Source organism: Schistocerca americana, chromosome 1, assembly GCF_021461395.2.
Source record: "Schistocerca americana isolate TAMUIC-IGC-003095 chromosome 1, iqSchAmer2.1, whole genome shotgun sequence".
Taxonomy (NCBI): Eukaryota; Metazoa; Arthropoda; class Insecta; order Orthoptera; family Acrididae; genus Schistocerca; species Schistocerca americana.
The window spans coordinates 639659936-639680214 of NC_060119.1; the positions used below are offsets into that span (position 1 = coordinate 639659936).

Sequence of the window (20279 nt, forward strand, 5' to 3'; positions counted from 1 at the left end):
TCGATGTGTTTCTTCCAATTTAATTTCTCATCAATGCACACACTTAGAAATTTTGAATGTCCTGTCTTAGCAACAGACTTCCGTTAAGTCTATATTTTTCAATGGCGTTTTGCCATTTGCTCTATTGAATTGTATATAGATGTTTTCTCAAAATTTAGTAAAAGTCCATTTGCAGAGAATCACTTAATGATTTTCTAAAAGACATTATTTACAATTTCCTCATGTGATTCTTATTTGTTGGGTGTGATTACTATACTTGTGTCATCAGCAAAAAGAACTAGCATTGCATCTTCATGAATACAGAGTGGCAGCAAAAAGAACTAGCATTGCATCTTCATGAATACAGAGTGGCAAGTCATATATTAAGAACAATAAGGGATCCAAGACTGAACATTTTGGGAAACCATTCTTGATATCACCGCAGTTAGATAGTCTGCAACAATCAGTAGAGGACTATGCTGATTTTTGCAAACTATCTATACTGTTAATTTAAACCTTCTACATTCTTCCAGTTAAATATGAACTAAACCATTTGTGCACTGTCCCACTCATACCACAATACTTAAAATTATCTAGAAGAATTTTGTGATTTACACAGTGAAAAGCCTTTGAGAGATCACAAACTATCCCAATGGGTGACACTCAGTTACTCAAAGCATTTAACATTTGATCAGTGAAAGCATTTACAGTATTTTCTGTTCAAAAGCATTTCTGAAAACCAAACAGACATTTTGTTACTTCTTCATTTTTACAAATATGTGATGCTACTCTTGAATGCATTACTTTTTCAAGAATTTTGGATAAAGCTGTCAGAAGTGAGACTGGGCAGTAGTTGTTAGCATCAGACCTATGCCCCTTTTTATGCAATTGTTAAACAATAATGTACTTAAGTCCATCTGGAAAAATGCCCTGATTCTGTGAGCTACTACATATATGACTGAGAATCCTACTTATCTGTTGGGAACTAGCTTGTACAACTCTGTTGGAAAGACAATCAATTTCATGTTGGCTTTTGTGTTTGAGTGAATTTATTATTTTTATAATTTCAGTAGGAGAGCTGGGTTGAATTTCAATTTTATCAAATTGCATAGGTATTGCCTCTTCAATATACTGCCTTGCATTTTATAAGGAATGTTGGATCCTATTTTCTCTACAACACTTAAAAAATGATCATTAAAAATGTTTTCTACTTCTGACCATTTATTAACAAACTTTTCACTGAGTGTGATAGGAATACAGTCTTCCTGTGCTCTCGGTTGCCCTGTTTCCCTTTTAAAAATATTCCAAAGTGTTTTAATTTTATCAGATGGGCTAATTTCAGATATAATGCTCGTATTTCTGGACATTTTAATAACTTTTCTTTATACAGTGCAGTAGTTTTTATAATGTTTCACTGTTTTTTGATCATTGCTCCTTCTAGCTATAAGATACATTTCCATTTTCTGTTTACAAGATCTTTTTATCCCGTTATTAAGCCATGGCTTTTTAGATGGTTTCTCAGAACTATATGTCACTGTCTTTTTAAAGAAACTGTTTTCAAATATACTCACAAAGGTAGCACAAAAAGGTTAAATTTTAAATTAGCATCAGGTTACTTGTACACCTCATCCCAGTCTAACTGTTGCAAGCTTTCCTTAAAATTATCAATTGTTAAATAATTAATTGAACACACTATTTTGGAGGACTGTTTTGGATTATCAGAACTTTCCTACTATAATACCAGTACTAGGCAGATCCTGATTTTGGCAGTATATCTACATTAATTAATGACTAACTACCTAACTCGGTCCCAGTTGCATGTCATCTGTCTAATGGCTTCCAGGGGCAATATGAAATGGAACGACCACATGAGGATTTGGTACGAAAGGCAAATGGTCAACTTTGATTTACTGCGAGAATTTTGGGGAAGAGTTGTACATTCATAAAGGAGACCACATATAGGTGAGTACTGCTTGAGTGTTTTGGATCCACACCACATCTGATTGACATAATTACTGATTGAATTTAAGAATTTAACATGCTCTCATAATCTGCTTATTAAGACCAATAATCTTGTATTAAAGGTTTAATGCAGTGAAACAAGTAGTACAGTTAGAAACTGAGTATATGTCTTGAGGCAGTCTAGCTAAAGGTGCACAGATAACAACACTATTTCCAACCAGTATTTGAGAAAGAGGGCATTTAGCAGATTCCAACAAACTTTATGTATACTTTCAAACCCCCACCCAACAAAATGATGAAAGGAAAGAAGTTCATTGCTTACCACATTTTCACTGTTCATGCAGTACAACTTCAGCATTCTTATTTCTTTACTACTGACTTTATTTTCAATATATTTTGTAGGCAGTGTCCACATATACTACTGAATGTGCCCGCAAAATTATATCACTGTAGAACATAGAGTGCAAGGGATATGACATCATAAGCAGTGAGATATATGAAAAACTAGCTTCTGCTTAAAACCCAGCATGAATTACCCAGACTATACTCATTCAGCATTTGATAACGAGAGCACTTAGGAACTACCAATGCACTTGAAATATAATTTTGAACATTTTCCAAACTTTTTCTTTTTTAAATGCTTAACATCAAACATTTGACATCTAACTCATCTGTGAAATAATCAGATTTTGAACCTGTTTTATAAGTTCTTTAAAGAATTGGGGCTTAGTGGTATGCAGCTAATAATTAAAGTTAAAATGCTTAGTTTGAAATATTAGGTAAGTACAGTAGCTAAGTAGCTAAAAAGATGAGCAGTGGCTGTTTTTTCATATACATAATGTACACTAGTCATAATTTGTTGTTACTATATGGTACAGAAGTAGCCAGCAATGGCTGCTTCTGCCTGTCAACATAAAACTTGAGTCATGCTACATCCCTGAAGGCTCTCTCCTTCATATCAGGGCTGATAGCACATGATGTGTGAATGAATGTGAAATTTGTTTGTAGAGGAGATTGCTGTCAATAAAAATAAATGGTTATCTATTGGAACCCTCATGTAAGACACCACATCTCTCTTTAGGATAAGAAGGTAAAAGGCACATAGGAGACTGAGAACAAGAATATAATGGCACACAGGTTATAAGTTACAGAAATCTGTCAGGGGAACAGGATGACAAAAATCTATGAAATGGGTGACTTATCACGAAATTTCTAGAAACACTTTATCACCACAATATCATAGAAGGCACAACAAACAAAGTATGAAAAGTATTGTTCAGTCAGTCTGACATGTGACCCTTGTAAACAGCTCACAGTGATAATATACAAAAGAACTATAAGTACAATACACCAACATTCACAAAAAAAAGATCATCTTGAACAACTAGAGATAGAATGTCGATATTCACAGAATGTGTACATTATTATGTTCCACAAAAATGATTAGCATCTGAATCATGTTGGCCCGCAGGTTAAGGTTCAACATCGATCCTGTGACGTGACACCACCTACGACTAAAATGTGCCTGCAGCTCTCATTGTCACAACAAACTGAAGGTAATGGACCAGTGTGACTTGAGCAGACGTGTTGGATGTCTCTCAGACATATGTGTGAACTGTATCATCAGATCAGTGAATTTGAAAGAGAGTGCATTATTGGCATGAGAGAATGTGATGCATCCATCTGGGAAATAGCTGCTTGTGTGGGACAAAGTGTTTCGGTAGTACAACGGGTGTGTGTCAAATGGTTTATGGAAGGCTGTAGAACACAACAAGATGGCTCAGGTCGCACCACCCAGAGCACTCCGAAAGAAGATCGACCCCTCACACGAATGGCATTGCAGAACAGATCTGCATCCTCCTCAGCTCTGGTTGCAACAGTGGAACAGTGGAACACATTGTACACCTTTGGTCAATGTGCAGAAATGTAGTAGATGTCAATGGTGACTGGAAAAACATTGCTGGGGTAGGAATGGCATCAGCTAGTGTGTTTGGATGAAACCAAATTCTGTTTATTTGAAAATGATGGCCACATTTTGAAATGCCACAGACAGGGAAAGTGGCATCACTGTGACTGCATTCACACAAGAGACACAGTACCAAATCAAGGTCTTATGGTGTGAACTGCTATTGGGTATAACCACAAATCACACCTGATGCATGCCCATGGCACTTTTAACAATACGACCTACATGAAAGACACCCTACGACCTGTAGCCATGCCCTTTTTGCACAACACCCCACATGTCATTTCTCAGCAAGACAATGCATGACCACATGTTGCTGCACAAACAAGTGTTATCTTGGTGTCACAGGATATCAGCCTTTTGCCCTACCTCCCAGACCACCAGACTTGTCACCAGTCAAAAATGTGTGGGATATGGGGAAATGACAGGTGCAGAGCTTTCACCTAACGCCAACCACCAAAGATGAATTATGGAACCAGGTGAATGCAGCTTGGGTGGCTATACCACAGGATGCCATTTGTGCCTTATATGCGTCGATGCCATCACGCATGGAACAAGGTATCAGGGCCCATCGTTGACCCCGTGCCTACTACGCAACAGGACATGTATTGCACCAAGGTGACTGAAATGCTAATCATTTCTGAAGAACATACTAATGTACATGGCCCATGAATATAAACGTCCTACCTCTAGTCATTCAAGGTATTCCGTTTTTTATGAACAATAATGTAGATACTGGACACAGATGAGTTTGTTTTCAGAAAGCAAAACGTTATTTGGGAAGCAGTTCTGTCTTTGTGCTCTGCAACATACAGGATGAAATAATAATAATAATAATAATAATAACAAGAACCATTCATGGAACTAGACAAAGCCATCAACAGTGTAAAGTGGAATATGGTGTTTACAATAATAAGAACAGTGGAGCTAACTACAGGACAAGTAATCTGCAACATTTACGAAAGCCAAGTGGAGTAATAAAAGTGAATAAATCAGAATGGTAAGTCCATGAGATGGGTGTAAAGCAGGGTTGCAACATATCATCACTGTTGTGTACTTTGTAATTAGTAACAAAAAAGAAAGTGAAAGATAATAGCAGCAAATGAATAATATGACAAGGGGGACAGATATCAACGCTAAGATAAGTAGATAATATAGTCCTTCTGATAATAACATAAAATACTTGTTTAATAGAAAGAATAGCATATTTTGGACAAAATATGGACAAACAAAGCTAAGGTAACTGTGACACTTAGCAGCAGAAAGGAGTATAGCAACTTACTTACCACCATATTTTGAAATGACACAGTAGTAAAAATGGCAATAGAATTATTCTACTTACAAAAGAAGACTACACATGGTGTCCAAAGAAAGGAAGATGCCAGAAGTAGTACAGTAGATGTAAATAAAGTTTCAAATGAGTCCTGGTTTCAAATACTTATATGGGATTGAGAAATAACGTCCTGAAAATGAATGTCTGGATCACAGTATTGAACAGAAGTTAAATGAGTATCAGCATCAAATGATCAAAAGTTTGATGACTAACAATAATCAAAAAACAAAAACAAAATAAATACCTGCCTGTAATAGTTCAAGTTAAATTCAACATGAGAAGTGAAAGCTGTCAGCATAGGTTGATCCTTAGGCATTTTGAAAGGAATGTTCACTACCCACAATGACCTGTGTTGTTAACTCAGTTACTCCTTCTTGTGTTAATGTTAATAGGATGTCTTTCCATTGACGGTTTTCTTTCACATGTTTTTAATCAGTATTCTGTGAATACAGTACTGAATCTCTCTTGTAGTTCTTATTTTTCATAATTTTGTGCTCTCCAGCAATTTGCCGGCATCTGTTCTGTACTGTGACATAACACTGTTGCTTTCTATTACACATAAAATTAGTTACTTTTTGTTTAAAATTTCATAAGTTTCCAATTATTGTCAAAATCCACTTTTTTCTTCCCGCTACTATTACTTACAAATCCTATAATGCACTTGAAATATTACAGTATTCCTCCTGTCTTCCTATTCTATGAAGTTTAATTTTCGTCCTGTGCCATAAAAAAATTGGCACCATAAAGACTACCTTATATATTTCTATTCAAAGTTCATTTTTGAACCCTTCCATATCATGCCATCTCTTCAGCCTGAGCTTAGGAGTTGATTTATCCATTATCTTACTGATGAGGTACTTTTCTCTCCCTTTTTACCAAGGATAACGTACACACACACAAGTGCAAATCACTTTCTGTCAAATTGTCACTATGAGTAATAATGACTTCACCAGTTTCTGAAACTGTGAAGTACAAAAAGGACTGTATTGATACTCACTTGCTTCCCAGTATGATATGTTGTATCTGTAGTTGCCAGTTTCATTTTGAGGAACACCTGCAGACAAAATAAAAATTGTAAGTAGTTGTGGAACAAAATTAATGAACATAACTACATGAGCAAGATTCTTCACTTCAGGAAATAAAATGTTTGCAGTGTTGCTTGCATCTCTTGAAAAGAGTGCTGATTTTTCAATTACATCAAAAACACAGAGCTCCACAAGAACAATCAAATGTTCCACTGAACAAAGGTTGCTTGGTTCATTTTACCAACAAGACGATATTCTTAATGAACCTCAGCTTGCAGTGAATGATACAGAACAGACAACATACCTAGGGAAATCTAAAAGTGAATAAGTTTCACCTCCTGTACATGTTGCCAACCGTGTGGAGTAACAGTACTGACATAGTAAGGCATCACATCACAGACATTATTGAGTAGGATAAGTGAGAACAAGACAATATTCATGTGACTGATACTGGTTTTTGTTTGATTTCACAGCATCACGGCAATGCCCCACATCCAGTCCTTCATATTTTTGCACCAGGAACAAAGCAGTCGAATCTTTCTCCCTCCATGTGGAGCCCAGCTGGCTGTGTTACATGAGAAGAGTTTCAGTTTTTCTCCTGTGCCATGCATGATCAATAGGGTTCTATATGCCAGCACCTTTGGATCACATAACCTAGCACAAATGAAAATGTTTTCCATAATGTTTTGCCACCACAATGTACACCACCGAAGTTATCTCCATTTCATCCAGAACATCCAAAGACACGGTTTGCTATGGTAGAGAGTATTCTGGCTAGCCATGATAGTGTAACTAACACATTGTAGTATCCCATCTCATTAAACAGTGTTGAGGACTATGCATTTCTAATCAGTGACATGATTCAATAACCTCTAGTAATTGAAAAAATTGTTGCAGCAAAGGCTGCCTTACTACAATGCAGGTTTACCTCATCTAAACAACAGATAAAGTGGATGATTAATTCTGAAAACTTGGACGACAGAATGACCTTCAAGCTCTGTAGGCACCTACGTGAGTTAACTGATACCCCACTTACATTGGAGAACACACTGTGATTAGATGGTTAAGTAAATTGTCTGCATGCTTAGAAGTTTCCATGATTTCTCATGAAGGTGATATAGAAGAGAACTTATCACTTATGGCTGATCAGATATTTTCACTCTCACAACAGAGCCATTACTATAGATTACAGTAATGGCAGTCAGTGACCTCTCAAACTTGGCAACAAGCAACCAAAGACAGCTGAGAGTGTAACAAGAGACACTACAGTGTAATGGGAATCCCAGTCATAGGCTGTTTGTGGCAGGTCATCTCACAGCCTAAAAGGATCAGAGTTCTGACTACAACTGACAATGGGCACTTTGGTGCTGGTTCCACATACGTTTCAAGAGCCACACTTGCAATGGCTCTTCACATTGCTCGCACTGAAGCTCCATATGTGACACATTCCAAGCGCACCTACATACCAGACAAGTGAGCCAAACTAGTTTTGCTCGTATCTCCAAGAACAGTTCCAGATTATATGTTCTCGACAAAAATACAAGTAACTAGTTTCTTGTTGACACAGGCTCGCAGGTGCACACAATCCCAAAGACAGCAACTTGATCACAAATTCCAGAATTTCTCCAATAGCTATGAGTAGCTTACGATATGTCCATCAAACTGTATGGCACAACTATTTGCACTGTGGATTTGGGTCTATTACAATCTTCAATTTAAAATTTACTTTTGATGGGGTTAATGAGTCATTGCTAAGTGTGGATTTTTTGCGTTTTCACCTTTCACTGGAGCTTGAGGACGGCAAACTTTGCCAAATCAACAGTGGAGATGCAGTTGCAGGCAAACTGCCCACGCATTCACACCCACACTCTGCGGTTTCCAGCACTAGAGCAGCAAACGGGTTATGGGATGTTTACTGTTCCTTGCAAACCTGGCTTATATGAACAATAAATATGAAGACAGCAAGGTCAATCATAGAACCTTGTCTGAAGAAATCTAAGTTTCACACACAACATTGACTGACACAGAAAAGACCCAAAAGAAAACAAACATGATGTGCCCCACATAATTTCAACCAGTTCCAACCCACAACATCCAGGTACCTTTACTAGAAATGGAAAAACCACAGGAGTTGCAAACAACTTTAGTGGTTCCTCCATGGAGGATGTGAAACAAGAGTGCAAGAATGCTATTTGACATGTTCAGAGCTGTACCAATCTGCTGGAGTTATCAGTGGCTGTCATAGGAAGGGATAAATCTTAATGTTTCTCACAATGTTTCATGCACAAACATCAAGTCATAGCTTCTGAGCGATGCAGGTCAGTCACAATAATGACAGTGTACTGCTTCCTTCTACCAATGTCACCAATGCTCTGTCTTTCATGACTTGTTCTCCAAAAATGCTAGTTCTCAGTGACAGAACTGTGTGTAAAATCAATACTATGCAGGAATCTCCTGTCTTCCAAAAGACCCCTCACAATGTTTCACGCACAAACATCAAGTCATAGCTTCTGAGCGATGCAGGTCAGTCACAATAATGACAGTGTACTGCTTCCTTCTACCAATGTCACCAATGCTCTGTCTTTCATGACTTGTTCTCCAAAAATGCGAGTTCTCAGTGACAGAACTGTGTGTAAAATCAATACTATGCAGTATTGTCTTCCAAAAGACCCCTACATGCTGCTCCACCGAAGTACAGCTTTTGCAAGCTCATTGATATTGCAGCACCACTCTCACAACAGAATGACATCTATTACACCCCTCACTCTCATAATGGCCAGTTTCTTAGGGCCCAGCCATATCTGAGTGAAAACCTAGAGATGTAAGGGTACCACCCCACAAATCGAGCATGCGGAAACAGCTTAGCCATGCCCCCAACAGCACGGCTGGTCATGACACACAAGTTGAATGGGGACTGTCAGCCTGCACAATGGTATTCTGCACTGAAGGAGAGGGTTCTGTGAGGACTTCAAATCAATATCAATTGTGCACACATCGACATTACACTGACTAGCTTTCTTTGGTGTGGTAGTTCATCTTTGCTATGTACAGAGAAATCTGTTCTTTGTATCTGACTTATAATAACATCTCTGTAAGGCTGTCTGTGTTATTTGTGATACAGTACCACAATTTATTCTCTTATCTGAGAGTGTTATGCTCAATCCCACAGCTTTTCTACAGCATCAAAAAGTGAAGAGCACCTAAACAATAAGTCTAAAACATACACACAGACTGCTTCAAAATATATTTCAAATGTAAGAAAAAATCTTGTTATACAGCCAACATGGGGAACACACATGAAAAGCTCTGCAAAAGTAACCAACATAGTACAGCGGGTTAAAGGTAAATATATATAATGTAATTCCTAGCCAGACAATACCATTCTAGAATGGTAAGTTTGAGAACTAACAAAGTATGGATATGAAGTAGAGTAAGACATTTTATAATAAAAAGATTTTGTTTACCATGACATTCCTTCAATAATGGAAAAACTATGCTAGTGCATGAAAAGTTTGTTTACATGCAGAAAGACAATATAATTAAAAGCAGTGATTGATTTCCCTTAAGTGAGTACCTGCTTTCAGGTTATGGAAGCAGTTGCCATAAAAAGATAGCGCAAGAGACACAACAGATATATAAAACATGTAACATAAGATATGCTAAAAATTTGAGACAGAAATGTTACATAACTTGGATTTAAACAATGGAGAATTCAGAATGGAATAGCAACCACATCATGAAAAGAACAGATTGCTACTCACCACATAGAGGAGACACTGAGTCACAGACAAGCATAATGAGAAGACAGCTAAACATTCTAGCATTCAGACAAAAAGTCTTTCTTCAGATGCAGAACAGACATACTCACACAAGCATGACACACACTCACAAAAATGCTACTGTCTATAGACCATTCTGCCCAACACGATGCGCTTTACTTCAAAAATGGCTCTGAGCACTATGGGACTCAACTGCTGAGGTCATTAGTCCCCTAGAACTTAGAACTAGTTAAACCTAACTAACCTAAAGACATCACAAACATCCATGCCCGAGGCAGGATTCGAACCTGCGACCGTAGCGGTCTTGCGGTTCCAGACTGCAGCGCCTTTAACCGCACGGCCACTTCGGCTGGCGCTTTACTTAAATGACTGCTTCACAGATTACACCATCTGGATCCTTCTGGGATATTCCATATAAAGTTTATTGTTACAAACCCCAATGTATTGTATAAAGAGTATAAAATGGAAATAGGTAAATTATAGGTTGGGGTAAATAACGTAATATAACAGCATGAACTTTCATGTAACACGAGTCATTGTCATATAATTAAGTTTTTATACCAAGTGAGAACTCTATCTAGTTCAGTAATTTACTTCTTAGTGTGAATGTGTAACTAATATCACTACTAAAAATTTCCCAGTTTCAACCAATATTATAAAAACAGAAAATTAAATGCCTAATGTGAGTCATGAAATCTGACTCGCAGTTGTATTCTTTTAAGATTAGAAGAAGAGGATGCCCTTAGCAGCTGCAGAAAGACAGAGTTAGAGAAGGGAAAAGTTACAGAGTGAAGGAAAATATGAAGAATTTAAGAAGAAGCATCTAGAAGAACCTCAAAAAAGCCAGCAGAAACAGAAACAAAAGTTTCCACAGTTGAGTCAATGTAAGCAAGGTCTATTATTAGAAGAAATAAGAGTTAAAAAGAGGGAGAGAGTTGGAAAATATAGGCAACAGATGATGCAAAATCAGCAACCTAGTAAAGCAATTTTGTCACATTATAAGTGACATAGTGCTCTGGGTAAAGCCATGGCTCAAGTGCTGCAATTGCTTATATCTGTCAACTATACCTGAAGATGTGAAAGTAGTTTCAATATGGTCAAATGGACCTATCTCACAATTTAAAAACAAATATATTACTGCTGCTGTGCCTCAATTTCCATCATTCCATAATGTGGAAATATACTGGAACTTATTTACTACATCCCATGGTAAAGAAGCTGCAGATGGAATTGGCGCAGTTGCACAACGGCTAGTTGGGAATGCAGTAAAAAAGCGAAAATTCATAGTAACTGATGCATCAACTTTCGCTCAGGTACCTGCAAGTACCACAACTATGCATCTTTTTCATGAGTCTATTGATGAAATTCAAGGAATCAATGTGAAACTTAATCTGGCACAAATATTTTCTTCGGCACCATCAGTACTAAACATAAAATGCATTTACTGCTTTCACTACAAGAGAGGAGTACTGCAAACATATCTGCTGTCTCCAAAGAATTTTACTGCTGCAGATCATCATAGTGAAGACTATAGGAAGTGTGCAAATTGGAACCTGGTACAAAGTAGAATGTGACAGTAAATTCAATGCTGGAGAAGTATGTGCAATTTTTGGAAATTCTTACTTAATCAGTGCACGGGACTGTGCTGGTCACTATTTGAAATGGCCAATAAAATGTGATGAAATTATAAAGAAAATTAATCCACTTCATGTTGTCAATGCAAGAGGATATTTTCATTTAACTGACTTTTAATTTAATTTACAATTCATTTTTCCAGATGTCATGGTCTTATAATTTTTCATAGCATTTGAAAAGTGAAATGTTAATGTTAAGTTTATCTTATTTGGCACATAATGTCATATTTTCATTTCTCTGCTTGCAGGAAAAAAGTTTTTCCAACAAGAAGTAGCAAGTAACATGAATCACATAACATTGAGTCACATGCCTTTTTCAATATATTACAATATTTCACATGGTACAAATATTTTTCAAAATCTGTCACTCTGTCATTTGAATGCCAACCTAATAAGCATTTTCTGTGATAAATACCAGAGCCATACTCCTAATAGTTTGAGGACACTTTTGACCTAAAATGTACATTAAGAATAGGATGTCCCAAATTTGTAACATGATTCATGACATAAATCACATTCTTGTTCTTTAATGCTCTTCCCTGCTTAAATAACACTTTAAGATATTTGTCTGAATAACACAATTTATAATGATGATTTACAAAAGAAAATATGGGTTTATAGAGTGATAACAAGTCAACATAATAAAGCATTGACTTCAAAATGTAACGTGAGTCACCATGGAATCTCCCTTCCTACTAATAACAAATTTTCTGAACTGCGCTGGTGAGAACTCCCTACATTTCCTTCATTCTTATAAGGCCCCCCTGCCTCAATATTCACTTTCCCTGTCCTCCATACTCTTCTCTGCTCCCACTCCAGCACTACACACACCTTCTATTCCACACACATCAGTCTTTTACACTTCTCTATGTCTCTCCTCTCCCCTCCCCTCAGCACAGCTGCCCGAATCTGCACCTAGCAGCCCTATCCTGTCAGTCGGGCCCAAGCAGCCATGGACAGTAGCAGGTATTGTGTGAGTTGTGATGGTATGAGTTTTTTCTCCTCTGAGGAAGGACTTTTTGCCTGAAAGCTAAAAAGCAGATGGTTTAGATCACTCGCTGAGTACACTCTTACCTTGTTGATAGTATTCATTTAATGTTGATTAAGATGTGTATAATCTTTGTCATGATCAGGCAAGTTATTAAGGTTGGCTAATTGAAAAACCACCATGTTGCAGGGATTGGTGTCTTTGGCTACTAATCCAAAGATCATGTGTCTCTGTTTCATTCCCAGCCACTGATTGGCCTCAATGGCCTCAAGACGAAAGAATCAGTAATGAAAGAAGGCAGGAGGATGCAGAAGGCAATTGTGATCACTGTGTTAAAGGCATATAAAATGCAGTGACAGGCACACAGTCTTTTAAAATACTCTCAGGATGATTGTAAAAGTTTCTAGAAGTAAATTAGTCTCCAGTTCTGACCTACACATGGAGACTAACTAGGAGGTGGCTATTGGGAAAGGAAGAAAAAGTTAGAATTCTAAAAATGAGAAAATAAATGCTGCTAGTTATCAGGAAGCTGGAGATTCTGAAAATAGAGATGAACAGAGTACTCTTTGACTCGGTATGGCTTGATGAAGTGAAATGGAAAGCAGATGATTACATGATAATAACAACAGAATCAACAAATGGTGGCATTAGCATAATTATCAACAGAAAGGTAGAGAACAGAAGGAGTTAGAATGAGTCACACACTAATCAAATAACTCTTTTGAGGACCGAAACTAAACCAACACTAGCAACCACTGTACAGGTTTGTATGGCCACAACATAAGCTGATAATCAGGAAACAGAGAAAATATTAGAATAAATAGAGAAATTGTTACAAATGTAAAACTGGATGAACATTTGACAGTCTAGGTTAATGGGGAAAGTACAGCACACAGGCTTCCTGGAGAATATGGATTGTGGGGAAGGTCAGGAGAAGAGAGAAGTTTCTATAGATCTCCATACATTTCAGCTGGTTGTTTTTACTTTCATTAATAAAATCCTCAATATTGGCAGTAAAAATCAAATGTCACATCTTGTATTAACATGTTTTTGAAAGCCAAACAAACTTTTTCTGATGGTGTATTTCCACTAACACACTGAGAAATTCTGAAATGCATTTGTTTTCCAAAAATTTTTGAAAAAAACTTGTAAGCAGTCAGACTGGCCAATAGTTAACAGCTACTGCCTTGTTTTTTCGTGTATAGTAGTTTTTTAACAGCTGCATACTTGAGATATTCCAGAATTATTCCTTGTTCAAGTGAAGCATTAGAAGTGTGACAAAGGATTTCACTTATACGGCAGTAATAGTTTGTTACTGACTTACTACAAATGCTGCCAACTCTAGTAGAGATTTTAGTTTTCAGAGAGTTAATTATTCAGTCATTTATAATAAAATTACTGTCGACAAAAGGATATGTTTCAATCTGCTAGGTGCACAGGCTTCTATAAACCTCACAGGTTGATTTCTCGAGCCTTGTGGAATTATTTGTTCTGTTTTTATTACAAATGTTTGTTGAATGTATCAGCAACTACTTCTCGTTCAGTAACCAAATTATCTTATTATTTATTTTGATATATTCTTACATATTGCAATTTTTCTCATTTTCTTCTTCACAAATCTGCAAAACTCTGACTAAGTTATCAATTTCTGCCTGCAAGATTATGTTTTTCTTTCTGCATGGTTTTGTCAAGAGTTTCACTATACACATTGTAATGGCTCATACTATTAGCACAATTACATCTATTGGCTGATTCATGAAGCTTTCTTTCAGTTATGCCAATACAAGAAATTTAGATGCTGTTACTAATTCAAAGACTAATTTATTTAGAGCTTTCCTCTAACTAATTTTTTTAAGTGATATTTGTAATTTGATTTACATTTTAATTAAATTGGAAGTTAACTTCCGTGACAGCATATACAAGAGACTAGTCTTCAAGTTTGTTGATGCTAATTAGAGTTAGTTTGTGTCTCTTTCAGATTTTTCTTTAAATTTACTTTTCTCTTCATACTGATATGATTTGCGATGTGGACCCATCCATCACAGTCTGAGAGGCTGCTTAGAATTATTTGATTATTAAATTGTATCTAACTGTATCTATAAAAGTATTATCCAGTTCTGTAGCCAAGGTTAATAACACATGCCTGTGCAGTGGTGCTTGGCTCAGGTAAGCCAAGTGAATTTTTCACTGTCCATATTTGTCTGGCAAGGGAAGGAGAGGTGGTGGTGAGAAGTTACTCAGTTCCTGACAACTAATCTTTATGACAATGTTCTGGGTTAAATCCCAAACCTCTCTGCAGTGTCTCACGATGTGAGGGAATATGAAGCCATTTACAGTGTTCTGTTTGCTGGATCGGGATGTTAAGCCTGTCAGCCTTCTTAAGGGCTACTCAAGAGGAGAAGGCTATGTGGCACCACCCTCTTCCTTCTCTCATCATTATCATAATATAACACAAACACTACACTCTACGCTTCTCAAGAGGAGAAGGCTATGTGGCACCACCCTCTTCCTTCTCTCATCATTATCACCATATAACATAAACACTACACTCTACGAGCACCCGTTACATTCACCTGCACACCACAATTACACATACGGCACAACTCTTACATATCTGCAAGGAAAGGGGCTGATGTATGAGAGGAAAGAACATCCACTCTTCTTTAATAAAAATATGAATTATATATTCAAATACTGGAACTGGCTGCTACTCTTGTTGGATACTACACCACTGATACTAAGTTGTAAGGGTACATCAGGTGTTCCAGGTCTGTCCTGTTTTTATTAGTTATGAAGTTCACATTAGGGCCAGCCACTATAGCGACTGAATTAATTTTTCTATACATGTGAGATGAAAGTGACTCACCAAGTCTCAGAAAAATACTCAAATTTACAGTTGATGCCCTGTAAACTGATAGCACTGTATGACTACTGGCTGTTATTTTAATGCCACATATCTCAAAGTGCTGTTCAGAACAACATTTACGTAGACATCTACATCATTTCAAACAAAAACAGCAGTTCCAACTTTTCCAAATATAGATCTGGAATACTGATACAGTAGAGCATTAAAGTTCTCAGTCTGTCACACGTGAATTCCATGTGTAATGTGATGTTCTAAAAAACAGAATATACTGGGTTGATTTCTATATTCTTCGTCTCACAAATGCAGTATATTACCAGTTGGTCTATTTTGTTTTTCAAACTTCTCACAGTTGGTGAAATATTGGATACCATTGGTTCTTGTTCACTTTTGCACTAGTATCATATTCATTTGGAATGAGAGCTATCTCTCTCTGTACAAATTTGTTACTGTAGTTCTGATTAAGGCATTAGCAATAGGATGGCAAAGACAAAACACTTAATACATCAGTTAATATTGGTTATGAAGAATACAATTACAGCTAGACAGATAATATCAACATTCTGTTGCCTTATCCCTAGTCATTTTGATAACAGTATAAAAAAAAGTCTTAAAAGCTCACTGCCTGGTGCAGATCACACATCTTCTGTACTTCTATGAAATGAGGTAGGCTAAATTTCTTTTTTCCTATACATGTTAAATGCAAAGGAAAATAAAAATCTAATGGAACAGTATCTGAGTTCAGTTTTTGCCCGACACTACAATGCCTCAGTAACAAACAGTCTAGCAAAAAACGTTTGCTCCATATGTTACAGCACTGTGGTCACTCAGCTTACAAATATTTCTTTTTCAAAATGTACCTCATACTTCATCAATGGGACAACTGTTTTCAATATGAATGATCACAGTATTTAAAATAAAGTTACAAAGTTTAAATCACCGAGAGACAACGTAGTTCACAGTTCATAAATAGATACACGAGGACTACCTGGAAAGTATCTGTTATCAGGTTGTAAATAAAATAGAGGTACCACAACAGTTGAAGCAAATCTGTTGTTGATGTTGTTGTGGTCTCCAGTCCTGAGACGGTGGTTTGATGCAGCTCTCCATGCTACTCTATCCTGTGCAAGCTTCTTCATCTCCCAGTACTTACTGCATCCTACATCCTTCTGAATCTGCTTAGTGTATTCATCTCTTGGTCTCCCTCTATGATTTTTACCCTCCACGCTGCCCTCCAATACTAAATTGGTGATCCCTTGATGCCTCAGAACATGTCCTACCAACCGATCCCTTCTTCTAGTCAAGTTGTGCCACAAACTTCTCTTCTCCCCAATCCTATTCAATACCTCCTCATTAGTTATGTGATCTACCCATCTAATCTTCAGCATTCTTCTGTAGCACCACATTTCGAAAGCTTTTATTCTCTTCTTGTCCAAACTATTTATCGTCCATGTTTCACTTCCATACATGGCTACACTCCATACAAACACTTTCAGAAACGACTTCCTGACACTTAAATCTATACTCGATGTTAACAAATTTCTCTTCTTCAGAAACGCTTTCCTTGCCATTGCCAGTCTAAATTTTATATCCTCTCTACTTCGACCATCATCAGTTATTTTGCTCCCCAAATAGCAAAACTCCTTTACTACTTTAAGTGCCTCATTTCCTAATCTAATTACCTCGTATTACAATGTCATCGGCCAACCTCAAAGTTTTTATTTATTCTCCATGGATTTTAATACCTACGATCTTCGATGGTGCGCATTGTCTGTCCAATGTAAGTCTTCCCACACTCACAGGGGATCTGGTATATGCCAGCCTTCCGCAAACCGAGATCGTCTTTGACACTTCCCAATAATGCTCGTGTTTTATTGGGCGGGCAAAAGACAGTTCCTACTCGGTGTTTCCTCAATATTCGTGCTATTTTCCCCGATAGTGCGCCAGTATACGGTATATAGGCGGTGGCTATCTCTTCCTCCGTGAGTTAGATTGGACAGACAGTGTGCACCATCTAAGATCGTTGCCGATAACATCAGAGGCACACTCGACTTATGTACCCCAACAAGTCGACAGTCGCAGAGCACTGTTTGTCCCAGAATCACGAAATGGACTACCAACATACCAGTGTCTTGGCACAGACATCTAAATACTGGGACAGCGTCGTCAGAGAGGCTCTCGAAATTCGTACCAGGGACGGACTCATCAACAGAGATTGCGGCTATAACCTCAGCAAGGCACGGGAACCAGCACTGAGTCTAATTAAAAAGAGGCTCAGCAAAGAAAACGAACGAGCGACCAGGGCGGACGAGGCAGTTACACCGACGCCACCACAGACGCCGACGCCAGCCTCTTCGCAACCGCCGACGGGCGGCCGCCGACCACGGAGAGAACGCCTCGCGGGGGAAGAGGATTTACGACGGCCGCCCGCCCTCAGGAGCTTAGTTCGTCAGCGCACCTGACGATGGTGACATGTCTGATCGCCGAAATATTGTGCCTGTTCGACACTATGGACCGGCAGTACACCCGTGGACTGTTCGAGCAAGAAATCCGCTGGGAGAAGTTGAAGAATCACATCATGTATTCAAACTACATCTTTGAAACACTCACTGCGTAATCATGGATTAGATATAAGGTTTTGTCATATTTCTTAACAAACTGGTAATTTCACCCTGCATTCTGCCAAGTGAGGGCTGAGATTGCAGGCAGCCCATGCAGACTCAGATCTACCACATTTCCGAACCGGGGGAAACACTTGATAGTGCTCCCTTCCTCCTCCCCCCCCCCCCCCCCCAAAAAAAAAAAGAAAATCTTTTCGAGCGGTTGAGAGAGGACGTAAAAAATTTTTAAAAAATCGATTTCGAAAGCATGTTTACTTTGCAGCGCACATTTTCTGATTAGTTTGATACATAAAACATACATTTTCGAGGAAATGTGAGACATGTTATTTGGTATTAAGTGTGCTAAACTGTAATGGCACGCCTCTTCAGAAAGCATTCTTCTATTCGCTCTGTGAAATTCAAACATGTATAGTTCGCAATGGAAGCCATCAAGTCTATATTCACGACAGTGGAAATTAAAATGTCGTGTGGTGCCTCTCCTGTTCCAAGTCGGCCGGTTTGACATCCTACCCTCTTTACTGTTATTATTCGTTTTGAACTCCCAATTAGTACTAGGTGGGATTATTTGTGACCGGGAGAATAAGAACTCTTCAAAAAATTTGCACTCTTTATTGCCTATTTGCTAGTAACTTTCTATTTTGTGTAGCATAAAATTAAATATAGGAAACATAAACCCAGTGAAGATATGAGACAAGAGAGTACACATTTCTCAAGTCCTTTGGTCCCAGCATTTTTTTTTCTGTGTCTTGCAACAGCTTTACACGGCTTGTTTCCGTTCCTGCGAAAGAATCTATTATCTCATTAAAGTTCGTCAAACGTTTTGCTACATGAAAAATCAAACTGTCGTTGTCTAATACTGAAAAAGTTGCTAACACGCATCATACACGACTGGTGTGGTCTCTCGAATTGATAATGTTTATTTTGTCACTGTCTGTTAGATAAAGCGAAATAGCTCTTTCTAATATTGCAGCAATAGTAATACGCCAAAAACACGAGACTGTTTTGGCACAAATGGTCATTTTTATTTACCTCATCTAAATAAATAACACGACAGAATATAATTCACGAAGTACTAGTATCAAATGCTTACTAGCCTTACAACAAGCAAAAAAGTTTTATGTTAGGAAATAGTTTCACATTTCATTCATACACTCCATTTTCTCAAGCATGAGATAGAGAAGTAGTAAGAAATTTCTATATAAATTTGGAACCCTCATATTCTTCTATATAATTCGTGTGACGTCCCCGTTCTTTCACGTTCTTTGTTCGAACAATCTTGTCATCACTAATACGCCATTGTCAAAACTTATTCTCCGGTTAACTTCCCTACTTCTGCCAGGTTCACCAGCTCAGTTACCCCGCGTTTACCGGTTAGGCGTTATTACATGTTCGTACAATGCGTTTTCCGCGCTATCCCGAGAACAGAACTTATGCGACTATTAAACGGTGATTGTACAAGTGACCATTAATACAGTAGGGTTCTGTCAAAATTGCATTTTCTTGGATACACAGAGAAGATAATATGTAACCTTTCTTACCTGTTAGTCGTTCATTTCCCCTCTGGTAGTCGAAATCTATGGATTTCACTAATAATTATAATAACGCTGATCATTCGCACAACCAATCAACCACATAAACAGCTGTTGGCAATCAACCTTTTGCGTTTATTCGGCTCTGCTCGTATAACTCCGTCCCCTTTCGTCTGGGGGAAGGCTTTTTATTTCTAGACGCGAAGGGAACTCCCCTGGCAGAGACATCACGTACACTACGCAGGGATTCAAAATCAACTTACGAATCGTTCCAAAATCAACTTATTACGCGTTAAAAATGATAAAAAAGCAACTGAGATGCACATCAAAATGATATGAATAATCGATGGACCAACGGGCGCTTTGTAAAACAAGATTTGATAACCCGGTTTGCTTCCCCTCCTCTCTCTCTCTCTCTCTCTCTCTCTCTCTCTCTCTCTCTCTAATCCAGACTTGAGCCCTTTCTTCAATTCTTCATCGGAGTCAGGCAAGTTTTCATGAACACGAAGAGGTGAACTAACTCGTTTGCTAAGTATGAACCGTACGACGGAGGTTCGAAAGCATCCCGTGTAGATTGACGCACCGAGTCTTGCCGGGCAA

At 37.9% G+C, this 20279-nt stretch overlaps 1 protein-coding gene across 3 annotated transcripts in view; it reads right to left on the bottom strand.

The window, feature by feature from the left end:
* LOC124607668 (leukocyte tyrosine kinase receptor) overlaps window positions 1–20279 on the bottom strand; it is a 915076-nt gene that overhangs the window by 373644 nt on the left and 521153 nt on the right. For all 3 annotated transcript variants that reach the window (XM_047139925.1, XM_047139923.1, XM_047139924.1), the window contains exon 9: window positions 6238–6294. In XM_047139925.1, the coding sequence (XP_046995881.1) occupies window positions 6238–6294 (57 nt within the window). The remainder of the gene's footprint in view (window positions 1–6237; window positions 6295–20279) is intronic.